The 25,682-nt window shown below is 40.8% G+C and overlaps 1 protein-coding gene across 1 annotated transcript; it reads left to right on the top strand.

Moving 5' to 3' along the window:
* Positions 1 to 2,985: 2,985 nt before the first annotated feature.
* Positions 2,986 to 19,133, top strand: atp6ap1lb (ATPase H+ transporting accessory protein 1 like b). The gene is made up of 7 exons (XM_037773052.1): positions 2,986 to 3,196; positions 13,065 to 13,102; positions 13,684 to 13,766; positions 15,094 to 15,332; positions 15,662 to 15,712; positions 16,416 to 16,659; positions 17,017 to 19,133. The coding sequence occupies exons 1-7, from the start codon at positions 3,018 to 3,020 to the stop codon at positions 17,251 to 17,253; spliced, it is 1,071 nt and encodes a 356-aa protein (XP_037628980.1). The 5' UTR covers positions 2,986 to 3,017; the 3' UTR covers positions 17,254 to 19,133.
* The last annotated feature ends 6,549 nt before the right edge of the window (positions 19,134 to 25,682 follow it).

Here is a 25,682-nt window from a genome sequence, read left to right as displayed (position 1 = left end):
CACCCATATTTGAACTCGCCCATCATTTTGATCTCAGCTACACACCTGCAAAGTTTCGTAACTGCATCTTGCACGGTTGCGACGCTATTGCTTTGACAAAATCTGTCCAAAGACAGACAAACCCGACCCCGATCAGTGGGCAACTCCGGGTCCGAAAAGTGAAGCCAATGCACAAGTGCCTTAAACTTCTCACTTGATTTATTACCTCAGTTAACATTGTAAACATGAGTTTATGGTCTCAATCGCTAGTTTCAAGTCTTCTTCAATACAGCATGATGTTCATTTAGTAAATTATGGTTCCATTTAGAGTCAAATAGACCATAAAGCAGAGGATGCTTTAGGGCGTGGCTACCTTGTGATTGACAAGTCGCTACAACCAAGTCGTTACCCACCAGCTGCATGGCTCCAGCTTCATATTAAACAGACTTTTAACTCTGCAAGAAAGTGAATCAGTACATTTCACATAATGTCAAACTATTCCTTTTAACAAACTTGAACCTGAAATAACTTTATAGTCATATTAATATATGCATTTGAATTCCATGTCAGTGTCAGTGTCAGTACACAGAATTGTACAAAAGCATCATAAAACCTAATTTTAATGTAGTTTTCTAGCAATACAATTACATGAAATGGAAAATAATTGTCTTGTCATCAGTTTTTGGGCAGTATATAACGAATGTCAGAACAGTTCAGTTGACAGGTCGCTACCACGGCGTTGTCCGTTCTGGGAATTGTCCGTTTTTTCGTCTTACAACTTTAACCCTTTCACAGTGTGTTTTCAGTTCACGAAAGTTAATTGTAACATTTTGGTCGCCTAGAAATGTCTTATTCAGCGTTCGGTACTTAGCTCCACCCTCTCGTGTCACTTCTGGTTGCAAAAAACCAAGATGGCAACAGCCAAAATGCCTGAACTCGAGGCTTCAAAACGGAAGTCCACAAACCAATGGGTAACGTCACGATGACTACTACCATTTCTTATATACAGTTTATGGTTACACAGCAATATCTCAAGTTAGCTAACATTAGCCACCATAAGCTACTTGTCATAACAGATCAAGTAAGCCTGTGTATTTTATTGCTTATCAACTCAACTTTTCATTTGTAAGATGAATAGTGTGTTATGTAATGTTTTAAAAGTTAGTCTCACTTTAATGACTATCGAGGCTGTTCTCTAGCTAAATCGTTGTACCATACTTCTGGTGCTTGGTATCACATGTGGACCTGAATCACAGTTGTTAAAAAGAACATAGAAATAGTGAGATAAACTGTCCCTATACTATTAAGGATAGATGTGTATCCAGTATGTACTGTTGGACCAAATGTTATGAGACATCATGGCGTAATATATGTTCTTTTAAAGTCACACCTGGATGTCTTTCTGCAGGACGTTCTGTGATGCAGTCACTCTGTGATGACAGCAGTGACAGTGTAGTTTGCACTTTCCCTCCAGTAGACTGACACACTGGCCGGTGGAAGTGACTGTGGCAGGCAGACGCAGAGGGCTGAGGCAGCCTTTAGTCACCTCCTGTTACTGCGTGGCCTAGGAGACATAGCTGACCTCTCACACACACTCAGCAATACTTTAACACACACACACACACACACACAAACAAAATGACATATGTAGTCCTATGGATCCTCATAACAGTGCGGCACATTAGTTACACAAAAATTGACGTACGGACAGCGAGAAAGATGTTATTCTGTTTCCTAATAATAATAACTGGTGTTTTGGGTGTTTTTTTCTCTTTTATCTAAGTTGGTAGTGTATCATCTCATAATAGATTATCCACTTAAATGTAGGCTGCCTGTCCCTCAAGCAGGTATTAACCCTAAAGGCTTTTGTTGAGACGACTAGCATTGTTAACACCCTGCATCCATTTCCAAACAGAAGAAATATGTCATGCTGAATTACAGGGCAATACATGCCCCCAAATGCTCCTAACATTGAACTCAATATTAGCTATAATATTACTTCAAATAATCTTTGAAACAATCAGGTAATGGCTATAGGTGTGTCATAGTCATCCAGTATGTGTTGACTATGACACAAACTATATACTGTTTATTTAAGTATTTCTATAGGAGCTAAGTCGACATGCTCCACCGTCACTCTTTTAGTGTGAATCATTGCCACGCATCAATGTGAAAATCTACCATGATAGTAGGTCACAACATTTGGTTATATAACCACTCTTAATGTTCTGCTCTGAAAATCATCATATCATCGGATATGGATATAAAAGATATGAGAGGGGGGATGTATCAAGATCCTGAGGCGTCACACGCATCGGGGGCTAAATAATGAGGAGGAAACTGGATCAGCCGTCAGGGTCGTCAGGGTTGGACCCTTAGTGCCGTCTCATCTCACGGCTGCTCAGCTGCTCCTGTCATCCATATTTGCAGCCTCAGTGGACAATTTCTCAGCCGCGGGCCCTCTCAGTGCTCACAACAACACATAGATCAAGTGAATTAATTCTGCTTTTGTGGCAGCGCGCTGGAGATCTAGGTCATGCAGTCATGGCTCCGTTTTTTTGTTTTTTGTTGTGGCCACCTAAAGTCAGGTCAACATCCTCCAATCCTCCTGCACAATCTGACCTTGACATTCCCAGGTGATTTTCCACAGAGGTGTGTGTGTGTGTGCCTGTGACTGAGTATGCCAACATGGATATGGGAGTATGTGTGTGAATGTTTTACTTGTAAGGTAGCATAGGTGTGATGAGATGGTGCCATGAAAAAGAATGAGCTGCTGTCTATACATAGGGCTTGCCTGCGGCTATGTGTGCATGAAGCAGAGGAAGAGGAGATAGAGAGCACAGGAGTGGATGTGGGAGGGTGAGCAGAGTGTGAGAGAGGCAGAGGGAGGATGACAGAGAAGGGAGGAGGGTGAGAGGTAGAGGAGGAGGAAGGGGGAGACTGTGACGCAAGCTGATCGGCTCTGCTCGCCGCCCCATTGGCCGCGGCGGCTGCCAGTCAGAGGAGCTGGGAGTCAGGCACTGCTAGGAGAGCAGATTATGAAGCAGGAGCTCAACCAGCGGCAGTCTCCTCTCATTGTCTCAATGGCTGCACACGCATTCCTCCTCTGCTCCCTCGCCTTGCTGTCCGCTCTCAGCCGGACTGGCCTCTCCTTCACTGAGGAAGAGTTTCAGCCGGGGCTCACCTATGACGAAGTGCCTAAAATCCTGGACAGAAGGTAAATCCATCCTCTATATGGCTGAGGAGGGGTGTAGGGGAGGAGGTGTGGGGGTGGGGGGGAGGGGTATAGGGGAGATGCATGCGGGGCTGCTGGGATGCTGGGATGCTGGGGATGCTGATGTGTTCTCTTGGGGTCTTTGTCTCCCTTCCCTTCTCCTCAATCCCACCTTGGGTGCAGCACAAAAGGGGTGAATGCAGGCAGTGTCGGTGTGTCAGACAGAGCTGAGCTGCGAGGGCTTTGTTTGTCTCAGTCTTGGGGACTGCATCAGACGCTGCTCATCGATCACGGATGGGGGCTGTTGTCTCTGTACAGTAGTGTTGGTCTGGCAGAAGGGAGCTGAATAAGGTTGGGACAGTGGGCCTGCAGGGGAGAGGAGAGAAGAGAAGAGGGGGAGCAGAAACAGAACAGAGGGAAGGTAAACAAGGATGGGACAGGGAGGAGAGGAGAGGATGCATCAGGGATGGTCTGCTGGGGTCTGTTTACTGATGCAGTCATTGAGAGAGAGAGAGGGAGAGAGAGAGAGGAGAAGGGAATTCTAGCCGGCCATGTCTGCATAATGCACATGCAGTCCTGCAGGTCAAATCTGGATAAAATATTCAGAGCTCCAACCTGGAGGTACTCACAACAGTGTCACAGGGACGGGACTGAGTCGGCAGCCACGCAGGGCCTTTGCGAGCACCAGTCCCTGCCCGCTTATAGAGACATCAGGGCAGAAATACTGTGCCAAAACCACGTAAGGCTCTTGAAACTATGCCATGCATCATGGCACACACACAATCCTCTATAGCGCGAATGCTTCAAAGCCATAATATGCTGCAGTTTCTGACACAATGTTCCACGTTCAGGGCAGTAATACACTTCAGAGAATGAAAGATTATTACTGGCACGCTTTCATTTATTGCACAATCTTATCTGTACACATGTTTGCAAGTGTAGGGCACAGATAACTTGGATTTAGAATTCAATATACAGCGTCTCATGGGATTGCGTTCGTTCCAGCTCAATCTGGTGTTTGTGAAACCCTGACAGATCCCTATCTTAACTTTTCGCCGCAGTCTCTCCGACGGAGAGAGGCTACGTTAATTTCTCCTGGGGTTTTTCGAGCCTATTCCCCGGATCAAACTTTGCACGTAACTCTGCAACGTAACAGTTGCAGTCCCCGGTCACAGCTCCGTTCTCGGTTTCTGCCACACTCCAAGATACTGTTATATAAGAGCAGTCTTTCATTTCAGAGGCCTTGTAGGGTGCATAACATTGGTTGGCAATGCAGAAGGAAAAGGTATAGTTAGAGTTAGAAGCCTCTACTGTTAATAGAGACTGCAGGAAGATGATGGAGAGAAAATGTTCAGTAAGCTGGTAGCTGACGTGCGGTGCTATGACAAATATGGAACTGGACTATGATTGATAGACAAAAGCTGTATAAAGTTATTAAAACTATTAGCCAGAGATGAGACCTGCTGTATGGTTATATCTGCCTTAACAACCCCATTCATCATCATCCAAATACTTTCTAGGAAGTACATTTTAGAAATAGTGTCCCTTTCCCCGTTTAAAACAAAATAATTACAGGTCAAAAGGTCATAAATAATGCATGTAATACATTTTTACATAACTGTAATAATCCCTATGGTAGCAACACTTGTAAAATAATCCAAGCATGATACATTTCCCGCTGAAAATGATCCAGATTAGGGGTCCAAAGACTAAGTTGTAATTTTGGAAATGACCTCTTACCTCATCCGGACCGACTTTATCAACAGCGCAGGCAAAGCTAAAGAATGAGGGAAAATACTGCAAGATGAGATTTTGCATCTGTAGTTTATAGTTGTTTGCAAATGAAAAAAAAAAAAATGTTGACGCTGTTGTAAGCTTTTTTTATTGCTCTGAAGAGAGCAGACGGAAATAAAATGCTGGTCACAAATGTAATGAGTAGCACGAACGTGTGCGCTGCTGATATAAAAAAGTTGTATTTATACAAGTCACATGTTTTAATTACAATAAAATTCCCATTCAATTACCAATAAAACCAGTGTTTAGTTAACCTGGCCCAGTAAATGTCTCAAACACTTACACAAGTCAATTAGATATGACCCAATTGCTAGAGCCTGCTGCAACACACTCAAATGACATTAGATCATTCACACTATCTCATGAAAAATGGCCACTGACGCATTTACAAAGACTGAATGGGGTCAGCACAATTAGACACAGCACTCTTTCAATATTAACTCATTTTCAAGCTACAAAATAATTGTGAAAGTCTGGATATAAAAACACTTATGCCACAAACTGCACTATGCATATTTGTTCCTGTTTGTTGATCTGCAGTCTGACATAGTAACACAGTGTCAAGTCTATTTTGTTTTGCCGTTTCAAAGGTTTATCCGTCACCGTGTATAGTCAACATGTATAGTCAACATGTGCTTACATTTATCTTAAAACCGTTAAACACTGACAGACCGACCCAAATATAGACACAGATTAGAGGTCAAGTATTGGATTTCCAGTGGAAGATTGATCAGTGATCCCCTTTCAGGGAGAAATTAAAGGGTTAAAAGACCACTAGCTAATTTTAACAATATTCACATAAGATTTAGTGAGACAAGATCAAGTCAAAGGTGAATAATCACAAGTAGAAATATGTTTGATTCCCCCGTTTGAACGCAGTCATGATATTAGACGGTCCACACCATGCAGAGCTGAGGTATTTGATCTCAGAGGCGTAGGAAGATTTAGATAACTCTAGCACTTTGACCCGAGGTCAAATTTGAAGCAGCAACCAAAGCTTCGCTGAAATGACAGCAGCAGGGCTGTGAGCGGCGTTTTAGTAAACTCCTAAAGCTTAATCTGCACTAATAAATCTATTAATAGGTCAGCACCTGCACAGTGCGGGATTAAGATGTGTTTTCCTGCCCCGTAAGGGACACAATAGTTCACCCCAACCATTGAGTGCTTTTTTAATGAATGAAATTAGAACATATTTGACTTTTACCCCTAAAATAATACTGAGATTAACATTACTTTGCAGAAGTAGTTCACCCTGTACATTGTGAAATACTATCATAGCCGGGTTTGAAATTTCATGTAGGCATAATATAAGGAAATACGAGTACAAGAACACGTCACTGTAGTCTGATACACTATTGATATACACAATGACAACGGTTCTAGGCTGAAAACCAAAATCTAATGGCTAAAGATCCACATTCAATTGCTAAATATTCTGTGTTCTTCTGTTTCTTTTAATGTAAAGAGTAGCTTACAATAAGCTTAATGAACCACACAGAAAACAGTTAACTACTGTACTCAACAAAACAAACAACTAGCTATTACTCCCCAGCAGCACTGTATTCCTGTAGTAGGATGTAGAGGATGATCCTGATTTAAGGACAGTCTCAGTGGCTCAGCTCTGTGTGGTAGCAGAGGAGAAGAGGGTTTGTTTACAACTTTGTGGAGCAGGCACCACACCTTCTCTCCGCATGAGGGATGATAATCAGCTATCCATCTACAGGCTTGAATAAGGACGTCCGGTGAATACACTGTATCGATCGAGATACCATCAGTAGCATAAATGATTCCCATTGTCGTTAATATTAATATTTCAAAGCCAGACTCTCTAAAAATATCTGTAATCATGAACAGACTAACGATCATCATTCACTCTGGCGATTTGGAACATTATGTTAAGTATATAGGTGCATGTTCGTACACTTGCGTGCGCGCATATTTGGGGATCTACTGTATGCAGAGGGGAGCGAGGTGAGCCAAGGAGTGGCTCTGGCATGGCTTTGATTATATAAAGGGCCTGTTCAGCACCCAGGCACCGTGTGACAGGCTGAGCCAATGACGGGGCCGCAGCAGTCCTGGGTTGCTGACCTCGCGAAACTGGCACAGGAACAAACGGCTGGGCTTTAGTTAGCACTCATGCTCGCACAGAGACTCCTCTGGCTCCTTCCAGCCAGCTGGGGCCTATAGGTGCAGAGGAACGAGATCTCATTCGCTTGTGTTTGGGATGGGCTGGGGTGAAGGAGGGGAGAAGGGGGTGGGGGTATGCAGCTTGTTTACAATGACACAAACAATTGTTAATCCCCCTGTAGCTGCGCAGTGTTTACATGGATTCCTAAATATGTAAATCAGATATGAAATTTAGATGTCTGGGGGGAGTTTTTAACCTTTATGTTGTTATAGGATTTGTAAGGTTTCACATATCAGTGCAGGTGATAAGTGAGCAGCGTCCGAGGACCGGCCACGCTACTGAGGTTTCAGTCACAACTGCCAGCTGCCAAAGGCATATTGCTTTTGGCAGCTCTTTCATATACAAACATGCTTACCCAGCATTCACCTGGGCAAATGTAAATATTTGGATTTATTGTATAAGTAAACTGTCATATTGTCAGAGGCGGGGAGTAAGTCACACATGTGCAAGTCTCAAGTTCCTGTGGTGAGAGTCAAGCAAGTTAGGTTGAGTCCCTGCTATGAGTCAAGCAAGTCACAGGTCAAATCATATGAAATTCTGATGATCTACCCCAGTTTAACCCGTTTCCGAAGTAAATCACATGCATTCAATTCATAAAGCAACAGTTTTTTTATTCAAATATCGGCAAACTTTGTGTTCTCAAGCGTAAAATCCCACCATCGCTTTGGGACGCCATTGTTTTTCCTCTTCAGTTCCTCTTCTCACTGTGTGTGCACATGACCTAGTGTGTGACAGAGTGCATGCACACTCCTTAATTGTGTACTCTCTCGCAATTCTACATTGACAGCTGAATCCAAATTTGATTATTTTTGGACTAGCCCCCTCCATGATGGCTGCCTCGAGCGCTGGCCTATGCTATTCTGCTGCGTCCCAGTAGGTTGCCAAGTTTGCGCGCATTGCACTTGAAATCACCCAATCATGTTTCAAAAACAAGACATAACTTGTCAATATCTAGACAAATGCAAATATTTAATAAAAAAGTCAAGTCCTTTCGAGTCATCTGTGTCAAGTCTAAGTCAAGTCTCAAGTCATCAATATCATGTCAAAGTCAAGTCGAGTCTTTTATCAATGTTAGTCCTTAAATTTGTGACTCGAATCAAGTCATGTGACTCGAGTCCCCCACCTCTGCATATTGTTACCCATGAAATATTAAGAACACATTACATACAACTTGCTTGTATGATACAAGCAAGTTCATAGGAAAGTATACAAGGGAGTGCCAACATGTGTTTAGGCTACACGAACACAAACACACACAAATCCCAGGGAGTCTCTAATCTAGCCAATCCAATCATGATGCAGATTGTAGGTTGACAAGCTGGTATACAGGAAATGACAGCATAGTACCTCGCTGCTGATCACTGAGGCTGTATCCGAAACCGCATATTATTGTAGTATGCACTGATTTGGCCAAAATGTAGCATGTAGTATGCAGTATGCAAACAAAAGCAAAATCTGGAGTATGCCTAAAATACCCAGATGTCGTACTGATTTGGAAAAAATCTCCAGTATGCATCGGACCAGTCTACCTCGCCTACTGTATCCCACAATGCAAAGCGCATGAACGGTCACTTTCGGTCATTTTTGTAATGTAAAGAAGCAGCAGTTTGCTATTGTCCGTGCTGTTTACTTCCGCTTTCCAACACCAGAAACCTGCGAAACCCGGCCTAGCTTACTATGAAATAAATCAATTTACGTTCCATACTACGTATGTACTGTATACTGAGGGGCGGCTGTGGCTCAGAAGGTAGAGCAGCATTGTTGGCTCATTCATCCATGGATGCCATGCACAATATCTCAGACGCAGCTGTATACTTTTTTTCCAGATTGAACATATTATGCATCCCTTTCGTCCATTCTGACATTTTAAAGATTTTACTCATTGGACAGGGCAGCGCAATTAAAGATCAAACTAAGGTGAGCAGACTAGGGCAGCAGCTAACGGATGAACTTGTATTAGTGTGACTGTGGCTCAGAGGATAGAACAGGTCGTCCACCAATTGGAAGGTCGGCGGTTCATCACCCAGGCTGCTCTGGTCACATGTTGATGTGTCCTTGAGCAAATGACACTTTGCCCCAAATTGCTCCCGAATGAGTGAATGAGTATTTAGATTAGTTCCTGATGCAAAGTTGGCACCTTGTATGGCAGCCTCTGCCATCAGTGTATGAATGTGTGTGTGAATGGGTGAATGCTGACATGTAGTGTAAAGCGCTTTGAGTGGTCGGAAGACTAGAAAAGCAAAAACTAAATGGAAGTCTATTTACTGTACACTGCGTTCGTCAGTAGCATGTAGTAGGCGGTTTCAAATATAGCCTCACATTCTACAGACATCATCATGTAGCTGGCATTACGTGTTCAACTGGACTGAAGCTGAATTCAATTCAATTTGATTTACTGAGGAAAAACCCACATGATTACTCTACAGCTGCATGATAACCAGGTGACCTGAAACTAAGTCAAAATCAATAAAAGAGTAGCCTGCGTCTACATGTTGTGCACCATGAGCTCGCTTTACTGCAGAATTCGATCCTGTGTATGAAACCGTCTGCACCCTCTGCTTTACTCATTCAGTTGAGAACATTGAGTACTTTTATGGAAAAGAAAATATTGGAGACATTTCTTTTATTATGAACAATCGACACAGTAAGATTATCATATTGATGTATTGATAGAAGTCCAATGTAATAAATTCAATGAATAAAGGTCCAAGAAATAAGTCTAATAAAGAAGGAAAGTACATTTCACGAGGGGGCACTAAATGACCTTAAACTGCTCCGTTTCTAATTAGCTCGATTACAATGGTCATGGTCAAAGTGCAAATCTATCGGACGGGTGTACAATAAGTCACCATTTTGACGTCAGTTCAGATGTATTAATTAGCACTTGAACTGTCCAGAGCGCCGTAGGCTCTGACATCAAGCCTTAATCTCTTCATCTTGTTCAGGACCTGTGTCTCCCCACATTTGGGCTCCAGTGGACCCGGCCTGTGCTTACCACTAATCCAAATCCACCTGGCACTAAACGATATAATATTGTCCAGGTGGAAACGGCACCAGACTGGTAGATAACAGCTCCAGTCTGCTGGAACTGATATGTCTGGCAACCTACCCTAAATCTGTAACTTCCAGTGTTATCAGACACACTAATACCAGTTCATCCGGTAGCTGCTGCCCAAGTCTGCTCACCTTGGTTTGATCTTTAATTGCGCTGTCTTGTCCAACGAGTAAAAACCTTTAAAATGTCAGAATGGACGAAAGGGATGCATAATATGTTCTATCTGGAAAAAAAAGTAGACAGCTGCGTCTGAGATATTGTGCATGGCATCCATGGATGAATGAGCCAACAATGCGGCCCTTGAGCCAATCAGTGAAAATGTCATAGTGACGTGAAAAGATCCATCATTTCCTTGAATCTGGCCAAAATCCAGTTTGAGATTTTGAGCATGAAAGGCAAGTGAAAAAAAATAAATGTAAGATACATAATGCTCCATACTCCCTTCACATAATGGAAAGAAGACTATGAGATAATCTTAATGAGAACGTGATTTACGACCAACAATAAAACCTGTTACAAATTGATTATACGTAACTCCCCCTCTCATAAATCACAACACTGTACTCTCTGGCTTGTGGAAGTAATAGGGAAGTTTTGGGTAAATTTGAAGCAGGTGAATCTCCATTTCCTAACTCTTTTTTATTACAAAATCTAGGTTGTAGTTGTTACTCATAGATCACTTAACTACAGTATATGGGGCAGCTCCACCAGCATCTGGTTCAGAGAAACAAAGTGCGAACAGTCGCAGCTATTGACTGGCTTTTTTGTGTTCAATAAATATTCAGGTCATCCTCAGTCTATCTACTAAAAAGGCCTTCCCTACGAGATCACAGCGTTACTGTTCAACTAAAGATAACAAAGATAATATCAATCACTGCTTCTGTTGTGCTGCAATTCATAAAATGATCTGAAATACTTACAACCAAAGCTGATAAACAAAAAGACTGAAGTAACATGACACAGCAGACACACGCTAGTTGTTGTTAGGGTTTACAAGTCCTGTATAATTGGCTATTGTGATGGGATTAGTAAAGCAGCCCAGATGTTCACTAAGGACAGGCTATAGGGCAGACCACACAGTCAGAGAGCATTGGCTGGACCAGCCATGTCAGCGTCGCTCAGTAAGCCCATTGCTGACGTATGAAATCTTTGATTAGACAGTTAAAAGGATCAGGATTAACTTCAAGAAGTCAACGGCTATACAGGGTTTGTTTAGACTGAGAGAAGGACAGCTAGGTCAAACACGTGAAGGAAAAGGTTTGTCACTGTGTAGGCATTATATAGGTCAATCCCAAATCAGAAATCTGTCATTTAGTAAAAGCAACACGCCACACAAAGACTATTCTCGCAACATAAACACCAAGCAAACCTATTTATTTGTGGACTGATAATAAAACTCTGTGGGCCATGTCCCATGTAAAAAAAAGAAAAGTCTTTATGGATCATATATGTTGCAAAATGTGTAATTTAATAAGTCTGTAAATCACATTATAACATTTGTGTATTTATTTTTTCATTATGGTCACTTTCATACATATTCAATACAACAATATACAGTAACACTTTATAATAACCATCATTTATGAAAGGTAAATTGATTAAAATTTAGTTAATAGTTATTTTACTGTTAACAACCATGAAATTAAAATGAATAATGTTTGGTAATTATTAGGAATGCTTTAATTTGTTATTTTAACAGTTTATTGTTGCACACATTACAACATGTTATATACTATATTAAGTATTTGTTAATGATGACAGAATGTTTTGTGAACCTTTAAGAAATTGTTAGTAAATCATATATAAACATTACATAGATAGATATTTGTAACACTTTGTAAATGATTAATAATTAGTTTGTTAACCATCTATAAACATTATTTGGATGGCTATTATAAAGTTGCGACTGATGAGTATAATACCTTGTTAAATGGTTAATAAATACATTGTAAATAATCTATAAACAATATTTAGATAATTGGTTTGTGGTCCATCTATCTATGTAATGTTTATAAACGTTTTATAAATGATTTCTTAAAGGTTTACTGCTAATCATTAACAAATACTTAATATATTATGTAAAATGTTATAATATGCACAACAATAAACTGTTAATAATACTTTACTAATGTAATCAGAATGGAATTATCTCCTATCAACCTTGATACAATATATAATTTATAAACTAATTGTTTCATATTACACAAACTAATAATAAAATAACAGAAATTATAACATTACTAATAATTAGTAGACATTATTAATTAGCATTTCATTGTTTGATAACAGTAAAATAACTATTAAGTAAGTTTAATTAATTATCAATTTATTATTTGTAAATGATGGTTATTGTAAATTGTTACCCAGTATACTTATATATGGCAGTTTAGTGGCAAACTACATTTTGTAAATGGCATGCCATACACAAAATGTGTACTTTTATTTAACAACTTAAAAGCATAGAGCTTTTTATCTAACTCATACATTATTTTTGTAGCACAAAATGACACTAATATGTTGTATAAAATTTGAGTGAAAAGGAGAATAATCATTCAAACCTATTATATAAGTCTATCAATTTCATTTTACAACATATACTATTCTTAGAGGGTTTTTTTTTTAATATATATATATATAGACCAGCCTGCAAAGCTGTTTTTGTCCCTGCGCTTGCTGCAGCTGCATCACTAGACAATGAACTTTCCTGCTTGAGGGAAAATGCTAAACAAGCATCCTGTACATTATGGAGCATTATCAAAAAAAGAAAAACATTTCCCTGCATCTTGTCTTGTGATCCCCGGACCTTACTGTTGTGTCTTCTGTCTTTTCCACAGCAAAGAGAACCCCAGACATGCAACAAGAGTCATATCAAGTAAGTAACAAATGTGGTGTGACACAAGGCCTGATTCAATCCAACCTGCCATGTTCATTTTGATGCTGACGTGTTGGATAGATAGCACTGACATTTCATTCTTAATGCTGCATCTATGCTGCAGATTTTGAAGTGCGGCTTGTGTGTGTGATCCGTACACCTCAGTGCCAATTCAGATGTGTTATATTTAGGCTCTTTGACAAAAAGGCAGAAAAAAAATGATGGAGACGTTCCTTAAAATGATGTGATTTGCAAATCATAGGTTGCTGGAACAAGATGAGCAGTATTTGTAAACACTGAACAATACTACCGTAACTGTGAAACAAACTGCTGATGAGTCACTGAAATGACGCAAAGAACTGGAAATAGATAGGAGCCTGAGTGCCGAGGTGTACGCAGGATCCCTCTGTGCTTATGCGTGTGTGTGTGTGTGTGTGTGTGTGTGTGTGTGGCGTGTGTGAAATCGGCTGAACTTTTATGATTATGTTGCAATCTGCATTGCAGCATTGCAATCAGCTTAATGTGTGTGTACTGATATAATCTTTCACGGTGGTGCAGTAATGTGTGTACGTGTTTTTCAGGTCAAGATGGTGAATACGGCTTAGAAAGTGAAGAGGTTATTTTGACGCCTGAAGATGAAAACCCACTCAGGAGAATACTGCAGGTACACAAACACTCTCTCTTCTCCCGTCTCACTATCTCCACCATCGGCCCTCTATCTTTATCTGTACATATAAACACACACACAAGACACACGCTGGGATGCACGCGGACAAAACAGAGCATCACTCAGCCACACTTGACTTGACCTTGGATGTGGGAATATTGTTGGTCTCACATTCACCAGAGGTAAAACATCCTTGCCACACACACACACACACACGCACAGACACACACACACACACACATACACACACACACATAGGACCACTCTGACTGAGAATACATTGAAACCATATGCTGTATCAGGTGATGCATCCAGGCACTATATAGATCAACTGATTCCTTACAGTAACCTCTCCTAAACTACTGTATTGTAGCTTTTAAATGTTTTGGAAGTTGTCATCTTGGTTACCATACCTCACATTTCCAATTATTATTTAAATACTTTGCATTAAACAAACAAAAATGAACCCCTTCATAGACACTCGGACTGCCATTTCTTGTAAAATAGTGCTGGATTAGCTCTCCAATGAGATGTGGCCTCTGTGCAAAGAGATTAAAAAGCTATAGGGGGCAGTTTCTATCTGCACAGTGCAGAAATGCAGTTTTACAGCTGCCACAGTATTATATGCACATTTGGAAAGCTCCTGTTTTTCTAAGGAGAAGACAACACTGCTCCATCCTCATCTGAGATTCAGTGGTGGTTGGAACACTGAACATTTTATTGCCACAAAAGACAAGTTTTTAAATTGGACCTCCACTAAATGGAGGTACAGATACCAAGCAAGCTTGTTTGGGATCAGTTGTATAGAATAAATCGAGATCACGCTGACACATGTTGTAGAACGATCTGGCTGCATGTATTGAGGAATGGGATAACTTGAATGAGCTCTATTGCTGTGTCCCTGTTCAGTGGCTGGACACTCCAAAGTCTGCATTTCTAGGCTGAATTCCAATTAGTTTGCCACTTGTGTCAGTTTACGACTGGTCTTTACAAATTTTGGCCATTTGAGGTCAACTTCCCAATGATAAACTTAGAAATGATTGTTTTACCAGCTGGATAAGAGTACACAAACACACTGTTTGTTTTGGTCTTTGTGATGCTCTTATTCAAGGACGACTAGCAGGATCAGCAAACCCTTTAGGGCACGCACCTTTTGTGGGCCACATCCAGCCCCTGAAATGGGCAAGGGCTCATGAGTATGTCTCTGAATAAAAATCTGAACGCCCTCTAGAGGACAGTCAATGAATGAAAACTGGTGCTGACCAAGCTTACTGCAGTTTCTTTATTTCTCCTGTGCTTAATTCCTCTCTTCATATGTTTACAGCCTTTTAACTGGCATCAGCCGGGGATGTCTACCAGTAAGAGGAAGCTGCTCCAGTCTCTGATGGGGCCTTATGGCCCTCTGAGCGTGTCTTACAATGGGAAGACCTGCATTCTGTTCAAGGCGAAGCGCCTGGCAATCCGCTATAGGAACCATACCTTCATTGACCTGACGGAGAAGGTCTTCAACACCAACGCACCTGTGGACACTAAAGGCTCCATCTGCACCAAGGAGAAAGCTACGTAAGTCAACCCTGCAGACAGACAGGGTCATGAGTACAGCATGTGTTTGAGGAATTTGTTTTGGTTTTTAGAGAATTGGTAATTACAAGACAGGATGGACACATATAGTGCTCACTTATCTACATATACAGCCAAGGCATAGGTTTGATACTTTTTACTACTTACTGTTAGACATGGAAATATAAATTAAAATATCTAAGGAAATGTGAAAAAGTACTGTATTGAGAAGACAGTAATAAGTTCAATAGTTACTGTGGTCAGTTGAGAATTCCTCTAAATGACTGTGTTAAATCAGATGTTTTAACATTTGTGGTTTTGTTTTACCGCAGGCTTTCATTAAGGTTTGGTGATGTGGAGGACTTGCGAGGTCTAGTAATCAGGTAAAATGCACATTACTTACATACAAATATTTTCACTGACAAACATCTTATCTAAAACTTTGCATTTATCACATTGAGCTATTAAAGACTATATTTATTTTGATAAGGAAAAATACCACAACATTTGTTCTGATTGGTCAAAAGTCTTGAAATTGACTTTGGTATGAACATACTTTTGGCAAGTATCTAACAGTACAATTTTGAATTTTTTAGATCACGTGAAAAATCACACTTTTATCAATAGTCAATAAGTCAGGACTTTTTAAAAATTAGGAAAAACACTAACATTGTGCTTATTAAATGTTTTCCATGTGAATATTTTTTTCACACCGCATATGTGTGCATATCTTTGATATTCAACTTGAGTTTATAGATACCAAAAAAAAAAAATCATAAATACCAAATACTTGTGCTCTTTGTAGTTTCTGAGATACAGCCATTTTCTTATCATACTACAGTATATCTAGTATTTGGGCACATGGGACTGCTGATTTCTCCTAAAATATAATGGAGTCTATTGCAAAAACAGTAGTCTCATGTGCCCAAAGACTAGATATATATTATAAGAATTATTTTTTTTCATCCAAGCAGTTGGACAGATTTTGAAAATAAGTTGCGGGCACAAATGGGTTCAAATATACAGCATATACCTTGCCTAAGTGAGGACTGTGCATGCAACTAACTGCGTTGTCTCCTCCGCCAGGCTTCAGATGTCAAACACTTTTTATGAGGCAGCTGGTCAAAACTGGTTCACACTAGACAGCGTTCACATCCACTACAACTGGACCCAGGAGGCCACGTTCAACGCCAGCGAGGTCTACGCTCCGGCCACTTCATCCTACCATTGCCAGCACGTCAGCAGCCTGCACAAATATGACACCCTGCTAGTGCCCAGCTCGCACACTGACACATCCGCTAACTGGCACATCACTTTCACTGATTTCCAGGTACACTGTCGCACAAGGGGCGCAACCTCTGTTGTTGTAAAATCTGCTAGTAATGTATGCACATTCACTGTTATATCATAGTTTCCCCTTCCCCCCTGTTTCCCACGTGTGTGCATGTCTCTGTGTGTCTGCCAGCCATTTCCTTTAGTGTTCCGCCTGTTTGGCTGTCAGTCACTCAGTCAGTCTGGTTACCGTCTGTTTGGCAGTCTGTCAATCTGTCTGTTTAGCCATCTGCTAGGCTGTCTCAACCTGTCCATCTGCCCAGTGTCTCTGTGCCTGGTAAGCCCAATAAGAGCCAGTTGTCCTCTTTAGTTCAGCCTAATCTTGTATTTCCGTTTTCTCTCCGCGCTCTTCCAGATCCAGGCCTTCAACGTGCAGTCAGACAAGTTTGCGTCGGCCAGCGACTGCGCCACCTTCCTGACGCCGGCCATCCTGATGGGCCTGGTGACATCTTTGATCCTGCTCCTCGTCCTAGCCTACGCCCTGCACATGGTGGTACACCTCAAGCACATCGACCGCTACGAGGAGCACAAAGCCACAGTCTACTTTCCCCGTAGTCCAGAAGCCGAGTTGCCAGACAAGAACAGCCTGTGAAGGAAAAAGAAGAGCTGGAGAAGGGCAGGGGGAGAGAGAGAGAGAGGGAGAGAGGAAGCTGAGAAGCAAGGCCGAGGGGAGTGCAAGTGAATACAAGGGTGAAAAAGTATCCTCCACAGAATTTTCGTTCAACAAAATGACAACTTTGCCTGTTCATATGAAAACCTTGTACGTCTTAACTACTTTAAGTAAATGCAGACCGTGGTTGGATACTTTTTCTCCTTTTCTCACTGACCTGCGTCTTGGCGTCCAGATTTTGAAGAAGGCCTTTGGATGTTGAAGCCTCTCCCTGAGAGATGGTTCATGATCCTGATGTCAAAGGTCAAGGACAGTCCCGGGGGCCCTGAAGGGCAAGAGCATATACAGGCCTTTACCCCAGTCAGCCATTAAAACCACAAAAAGGCTAGCAACTGTAGCTAATACAGCTAACATCAGATGCTCATTATGTATTACATGGCTCAGAAGTGTCATATTACAAGCTTCCACACATTGTCTTTCAAGCTTTCATTACAGTGTACTTTGTCTAATACCGCTGCAAGAAATATATACTTCAAACAGCCAGTTTTATAGCTGAAATAGCCGTATTAGCTGCATGCCATAAAAGGCTGGTCTATCTGGGCTAGCACAGTGTTTCCTAATAATGCGGATTACAGAGGGTCTTGCATGAGTTGGGGCTTAAAATAATCAAATATGGCACAAAGTAGAAGGAGCTTGAAAAGCTTTTGAGTGTAAACGAAGAGAAATATCGGGAACCACTGGTCTAGCATCTGGCTGGAGTGAATGGACCAGCGCTACTGGGCCCTTCAGAGCCTCTGGAAGTCTCTCACCCCCACCCCTGAACAAGACTGCTGCTTGGGACTTAACTGTGAAATGGCCTTTTACAGACCAGCCGGACAAAAGGGGGGGTTCTACAAACTAGCACAACATTTGTTAGTTGCGAAAGCACTAACAACAAAACTATCAAAGACTATACAAGGAACTATGCTGCACAAGACTGCCCGTCTGAGGGCATGGCAGGAAAGCGGGTCTTTGCGATGACTTGACTCTGTGAGAGTCGAGCGTTTGGACAAGGGAGGCCATGGGTCCTCCATCCACACCACTGGGTCTGACTGCCAAAGTGAAGCTACAAAACAAGTTGCCATGAAATATGGTGAGGGACGGGAGAGGAGACAATGTGAAAATGAAAGCTAACCGTTACAGCTATGTACAAAGCGAAAACACATACATGTACAGAAGTGTCACTCTGCGGAGGTCTTTTTTTTATATACAATGTAATCATGAAAATACTATTAGGTACAGGATGACTATGCTAATCCTCATAACCAAAAGGATATACAAAGCTGTAGATACATTAAGGTCTGTATACGATCATAGCTGTTTACTATCTTCAAATATTGCACAACTAATAAAAAATAGGTACAAGTAAGACATTGTGCTATGAGGATTGGTGAAACTATCAATGCATATGATTTTTTCTACAAAGTATTAACATGTTACACTGTCTGTCTATTTGTTTTAAGCTGGGCCAGACAATGTAAGGTCCTGTTTCATCTAACTGTAAATTACAGTACAAATTCCTACCATAGAAGGACGATACTATGGAATGCCGTCCATCCACCGGGACTTATAGATGCCATTATTATGCCAGAAGCCACACTAGCAGCAGTAACAGCATCAGTGAGTCATTACTACTGATAAAAACACTCAGCATGACAGTTAATAGATATCTTAACATGCGACATGGCAGTTCTGTCAATCTGTAGCAGTGTGAAATGTGTTCTTTGGTCATAAATGTATCCTACAAACTATGAAATGAGCCGAGGTGGTTTGTCCAAGGACCGACTGATGTAGATTGAACAATAAATGATATTCAGAGGAAATGGTGTGCCGTGTTTAAATGTTAAACAGTTGTGTTGTACTGCTTACAGGATCACATTAATCACGTATTTTTCTATGTTTTTTCTTTGGTTTAATTACAATCAAACTGATACCAAATCTATTTCAATTGCATGATGTATAGGCCTATTACCCATAAATTTACAGTAGATCCTGTTGTAAATTGTTATTTAGCCCATAGCTCTCCAACCCTTTGTTCATGTCTCACGCCAGCTCTGTCTCCCCTCCTGAGTGCCATCTGCTCTCTTCTCTCACATTCTCTCTGACCTAAAATGTCAGTACAGTTTACCTGCCGGCACCTGTCCAATCAAACACTTTCGTGCATACTTCATAGGCAATAAGCCATGTGAATTTATGTAATCTCAAAACCAGAGCCACAATTTCATCCCACTTCTACTGGTCATAAAATGCTGTCATAGAATATGTATCCAAGGCCCTACACATTATACTTTTTTTTTTTTTATTTGCACATTGTATTTTCAAGGAGTTGAGACTAAATTCACCTTACTAAAAAAACAATGTCATACAGGTCAGATCAGCTCAGGTCAGGTCAGGTCAGGTGACTTTATTTGTACCCGTAGGTAGATTTGTTTTGCAGCAAAAATAGAGGATGGCATCCGTATTGACAATAAGGTAGGGCACAGACAAGAGACAGACATACCAAAAACATGACAAAAAGTACTCAAGGGCTTACTGGGATCAGGACCAAGCAAAAAGAAGGCCACAAGAACAATGTAAAAAAAACACTGAAATATCGGGACAAAAAAGACACAATAAAATGAGAAAAGGGATAAACTTTCCATAAATATGTGCAAAAGCGGCTAGGACTTATTTAAATGATCAATTGCAGCTGGAGCAAAGCAGTTCCTATGGCTTTGTTCTACACCTTGTGACCTTAGGGTGTGCCCTAATCTAAGAGTTGGCAATAGCCTACTGATATGATTCTGCACTTATTTTAGACCTATACAGAACACCACACAAGGAACAGTGAACCACTCAAATATTATTTTCTGCTGCAAGTTTGGATTTGTCACAAACAGTAGTTGGACTGAATCAAATTAAAAATAAGACCCCCCGAACAGTCATGAGTGGAATTTGAACACCCTTGTTGTCCCATCAATTATGGAGGACTGAACCTGCCAAAATCCAAAATGAATAAATAAAAGACGCAATAAATAAATAAATAAATAAATATGCCATCGAATATATCAAAACTAATGTTAAAAATAAATGTAGGCATTAATTCATTGATAAAATGTGACATATATGGATTATTCTATTTGCTTATTATTTATTTTACCTTTGTATTAATTCATCTATCGATCTACTCTTCTATTTAATTTTCCCCCTTTATTTATTTATTTATTTGATGAACTTTTACATTATTTATTGCATTTATTTTTGCATTTTATTTACTTCAACTTTATCTTTTAAATGTATTTATTCATTATTAAATTGTATTTATTTATTTATTTCTGTCTGATTTCATTTTGTGAAGACATGCTGCTGTTGCACAGTGACATCTAGTGGCTACAACTGGTCCTAACAACCAGCACCTGACCGTGATACCTGGCAACCAGTTGGGAAGTAGTAACGTGTTTTAGTAGCTAATGTGATAACTTTTACAGTAACGACCAGAGTAACAATAAGAGTAAGGGCTCTGGTTTCTGGGGGTCGGCTTGTTTGCTGCCTCACAGCAGGATTCACAGTTGGTTGAGTTCAGTTTTGTCCTGCATGCAGGTAACGTTCACCCCATAGCTGTCCTACATGTTGTGTCCTTTTAGCTGCTGATAGGAATCACCTTTTTTTGTGTGCAAAGTGTAATAATGTGTGTCACTGTGAGAACAGGACAGTGCTTTCTTGCTAATGTTATCCTAGTTTGTGACGTCAGCACTCTGTATGCTGGTGCGTCATTCAAATTCGTCCCCCTTTGCAAACCATATAGGGGAAATGTTGTTTTTGGGGGTTGTATCATTAAAGATAGATAGATAGATAGATAGTAACTAACTTTATTGATCCAGAGGAAATTCAAGTTTCCAGCATCACAGTTCCATAGTGCAAAACTAAAAAGGCAGTAAAAAAGTTAGTATACAAAGTACAACAAAATATACCTGATATATGAAAATACAAGGAGATGAAGAAAACTGCTAAAAGTGAATATAGTGCAGGGTAACAGCTGTGATACACGACTATTTAAAAAGTGAATATAGTGCAGGGTAACAGCTGTGATACACGACTATTAAAAAAGTGAATATAGTGCAGGGTAACAGCTGTGATACACGACTATTTAAAAAGTGAATATAGTGCCGAAGAGACTGTTGAAATTGAGTATAGTGCAGGGTAACTCCAGTAGCTTAGTCTGTGAAAGTGCACTGTGTGTATTATTATCTGTCCTGTGTTAAAGTTATTTCCGTGAATTTACAGATACCCATAACGATAGAATATTTCCCAAACAGACTGCTTATTAACCTCAACCTAATCTTAGCCTTAACCCAAACAAGCCATCTCTGAATGCCTGGTGGCCATAAACCAACACCAAGGGGATCTTTTCAATAAGAATGACCTCACAGAATCATACTAGTTGTTGGAAGGCATCTTTGGTGGATATCTCTGGGCTGTTTCACATCTTTATTTTCCCAGGAGCATCCACAACCCTGCCTGTAATGTAGTCTATGGTGTGTTCCAAATGGTCAGCTGTGTTGTTTTTGTCTATGCATTGTAATAATGAGCAACATTGTTTGGTGTATGATGAAGAAGAAGAAGAAGAAGAAAGGCACTTTATTAATCCCCGAGGGGAAATTAAATTTTTACACTCTGTTATTTTACATAGAACATACACACAGGCCCGAAATACACACATGCACAAACAGAACCTATATACATGCATTAGTGGAGAGATGTCAGAGCGAGGGGGCTGTCCCTGACAGGCGCCCCGAGCAGTTGGGGGTTTGGTGCCTTGCTCAAGGGCACCTCGGCAGTGCCCAAGAAGCAAACTGGCATCTCTCCAGCTACCAGTTCACACTCAGTACTTGGCGACCCTCCGGTTACCAAGCCAAGTCCCTATGAACTGAGCTACTTTTGAACATCTGCAAATGTCATGGAGATCTGGTGATGATAGTGTTGGATAGATGTGTACAGTGGCCTGAGTGCAGGGCCCCGAGAATGAGCGATGAAAAGTGCTCTGATTTATACATGTGTACCAGCGGAAGTTTTGGTCTGATATTGGTGCTGAAGAGATGGTTCACCCTAAAAATAGAATTGATCCTTTAGAGCAGAGGTTTGAAGTCTGAGACTGTGGGCCTCCCCTCAGACAACGCTTTGAAAAAGGCGCCCCATCAACCCCTGCTTAGTTTACTTACTTAGTTTCGTTCAATTCCTGGATGTCTATGATCAGGCATTATTATGTTTTTTGATCCCTTTACACTAGACATTTGAGCCAAGATAACCTGTTATTGCTGTTTGACATAACTTCAGACTACACCAAATACATTAAAAAAGCTCTGTCCTAAGGCATTTATCAGTTTTTGATATTGGGAAAGTGAGATCAACAGTAAAATTCTCCAAACTGTATCTCTTTAACAAAATCACACACACACATTTAGGCTGTGATCTTTTGATAGCTAATGTAATATGTTTCACTTCTTTTTACTGAGCCTACCCTGAAAGTGTTTGGAGGCCCTCCTGGGGAGGCCTGCCTCACACTTTTAAAACTTTAGAGACTTTGAGAATCAGCTACTGCATCTGCATTTGATGTCATTTTGGTCAGCGCGGTTGTTTTTGTGGACCAAAGTACTGCACAGGTGCATAAGCCAGACAACAAATTGTCCTGAGGCCCATCGGTTAATTGTGCAAATGAGACCATGCAGAACAGAAGTACAAATCCCAGAGCTTTAGCTGCATCAAATATGTGAACTTCTAACTTCTAAAATGTAGAACCTCAGAACTGAAATGTAGAAAACAAACCAGCTTTGTGAGTCAAGCAGATGCCTATTGTAGTACACTGTTAGACTACTTGTTTTGTTTGGTTGCCAGATTGTACACTTAACTTCATGAAAGCAAACACAAACAGTCATTCTCAGGGGTATATCTTGTTTTATGGTGTGCAGCAGAGATCACTTCCGTCATGTCAAGTTTCTCACTGAAACAGCGGCACAGATTGAGAAGAGGGTTGTGATTGTTTGCGTGACTCTAATTAATGCATTGATCATGTAATGTTTAAATACCTCCACTATAGGTCAGGATAGCCGTGCATTCAGTAACGTGTGCTGCAATGAACAACTGCATTCTGTATAAGACACTTGTAAAATGTACATTGCTCACAGGTAGTCAGATATGGTCATATTCTGCTTATCAGAGAGGACCAGATACAGTGGGGCCTGGTGTTTTATAGTGTTTTTGTGTGTGTTGTAATTTATTTGAATTTACAACTGCAGATAAAGATTTTCTAACACATTACAACACATTTCATCAAGTGTTTACATAAGAAGCAAGTTTTTGTCAGTTGCCTAATGAATAATTTCTAGGTCTATAAGATAGATATAGTATTTTTGTACATAAGCCATACAGTAACAGAGGGACCTGAGGGTTCAACGTTAATGTTGTCAGCCAAGTAGGTCAGAAATCTACCTGCCCAAAGTCAATTTCTACTTGCCCCTATACAAATTGTTTTATTTATTACCGGACTAAAGTAAATTGTCATGTTTAATCTTGACAATTTGATGATGAAAAATCAACATTTTGTTGCTTTCTCAACCAGTCATGGTTAGAAAGGTAGGTCTGTTTTGCTCTGAATGTACCTCAAATAGTTGAGTGTGCCTCACATCTGTACTTAGAAAGTGTAACTTCATATAACATGCTCTAGATGTCAGTGTTTGCTTGTGTCACAGTTACCATTGGCCACCTCTGGATATATTGTACTCAATGAACTATGAAGATTTGCACCTACTGTGACCAGTTATGAAAAGCCAAAGTAAAGACAGATTTCAAATGTTCTTTTATTTGCTGCAGAGACGGTCAGCGCCAATAACTTGTAACGTGACTAAAACTCAGTATCTAATTGAACGTCAGTAGCCAATGATGGCGCTAAAGCTTCATATTAAATTGAACAAAGATTCATCAACAGCTTTGAACAGCAGGGCCCAGGAGGCAAAGATGTTTTGTGTTGACGGTGAAGCCGAAGACTTTTATTTGACCAAACTTCCCTCAGTGATCCATAATTTCCCTCCTTTTTCGGAGACATGAACAGAAGAAGAGTCATGTTTAGTGTTTGTTGCTAATCTCTCCCTGTGCAGAACTCCAGAGCGAGGATCCTCTGAGTACTCCAAACTGGGGATTCAGACTTTGTGGCCGCAGCCTGTGCAGAGACAGATAGGCCTGCCTGTTTTATATGTAAAGCTGCCAGCCAGAAAGCACAGGGCCCGCAGGGTACTCCGCACAACTCCTTTGTTGCAGCCAAACTGCGACGGGGTCCCACTGTCTAAGCTGCTTTGCATTCTGGGAGCACAAGAGATGGGAAGGATACTAAAGATGGTCGGTGGGTAAAGTTGGACCTTTTTTAGGAATCTGTGTTCACATGCTTTTTTACAGGATGGAGGCCTGGATGGCAGCAAACATAATACTACACTCAACCTCTTCCTCAGTTACTCTTCACCCGTTTTTCATATTCCTTGTTTGCTGTGTCCACTGTGGTAAATAGTTTAGAGATAATATTGCTCAGCCCTTCAGTGCCAGGGATTATTCTGCACTGTCAATCATTGATTTGGCCCAATGGGGCACTTTGAAGTGCGTTAGGACCCGGTGAGTTGACTATTAATTGAACATCACAGTCAAGCCAATCGCAGCCTCCGACTTCCTCATCCTCTATCAGCACCGCCGCAGTGAGTGGCCTCATTTTAGCCTCTTGGGCATGTTATCATTGCAAATGAGTTGGTTATCAACAAGGCAGTCTGGGCTACAGGGCTTAAACAAATAAACAGCCCATGGGTGGATCAGAGGAGTTTCACTGTATGCTGCTCTACAGTAGCTCATTCATTTTGTTTATACATGTACTGGGCTGTTTTATGAATATGTGTATTTTGTTTTTGGTTTTTTTGGATACAGATTGAGTGCTGCGGAGATAAATATTTGCTGGTTGTTTTGACAGTTGTGCCAAGTGCTTGGGCTGCGTTTCGTGGAGTCTGAAGAAACAATGATAAGCCAATATAATGGCTGAAAGTAGGCTATATTGTCACTTGATTTGCAGCTGTGTAGCACAATGTTGGCAAAACCAATACAGAGAAAGCAGACGGCGAGTAAGAGGTGGGCTATCTGCTCAGTCTCACTGTAATTTCCTGTAACACGGGGCATGGCTCGGGTTCTCTATGCAAACAGTTCGCCTTTGAAGAATGATTTGAAAATATACATTTTAATAAGGTGCACTGAGGCACGGCCAACGAGACACAAGAAAAAGATAAAAAGGAGATTGCATATCTGGAATAAGCTGATGATGGGAGGGAGGGGGGGGGGGAATAAGGGAGAGACAGAGAATAATGGGG

The sequence above is a fragment of the Sebastes umbrosus genome, chromosome 6 (genome assembly GCF_015220745.1).
Source record: "Sebastes umbrosus isolate fSebUmb1 chromosome 6, fSebUmb1.pri, whole genome shotgun sequence".
NCBI classification, from domain to species: Eukaryota; Metazoa; Chordata; class Actinopteri; order Perciformes; family Sebastidae; genus Sebastes; species Sebastes umbrosus.
Note: the sequence above shows the minus strand (reverse complement) of the source record. Positions and strands in the feature narration are given on the sequence as shown.

Coding starts and splice junctions, on each gene's coding strand:
- atp6ap1lb (XM_037773052.1), top strand. CDS start 3,018: ATGAAGCAGGAGCTCAACCAGCGGCAGTCTCCTCTCATTGTCTCAATG. Junction 3,197..13,064: donor CCTAAAATCCTGGACAGAAG/GTAAATCCATCC, acceptor TCTTTTCCACAG/CAAAGAGAACCCCAGACATG. Junction 15,333..15,661: donor TGCACCAAGGAGAAAGCTAC/GTAAGTCAACCC, acceptor GTTTTACCGCAG/GCTTTCATTAAGGTTTGGTG.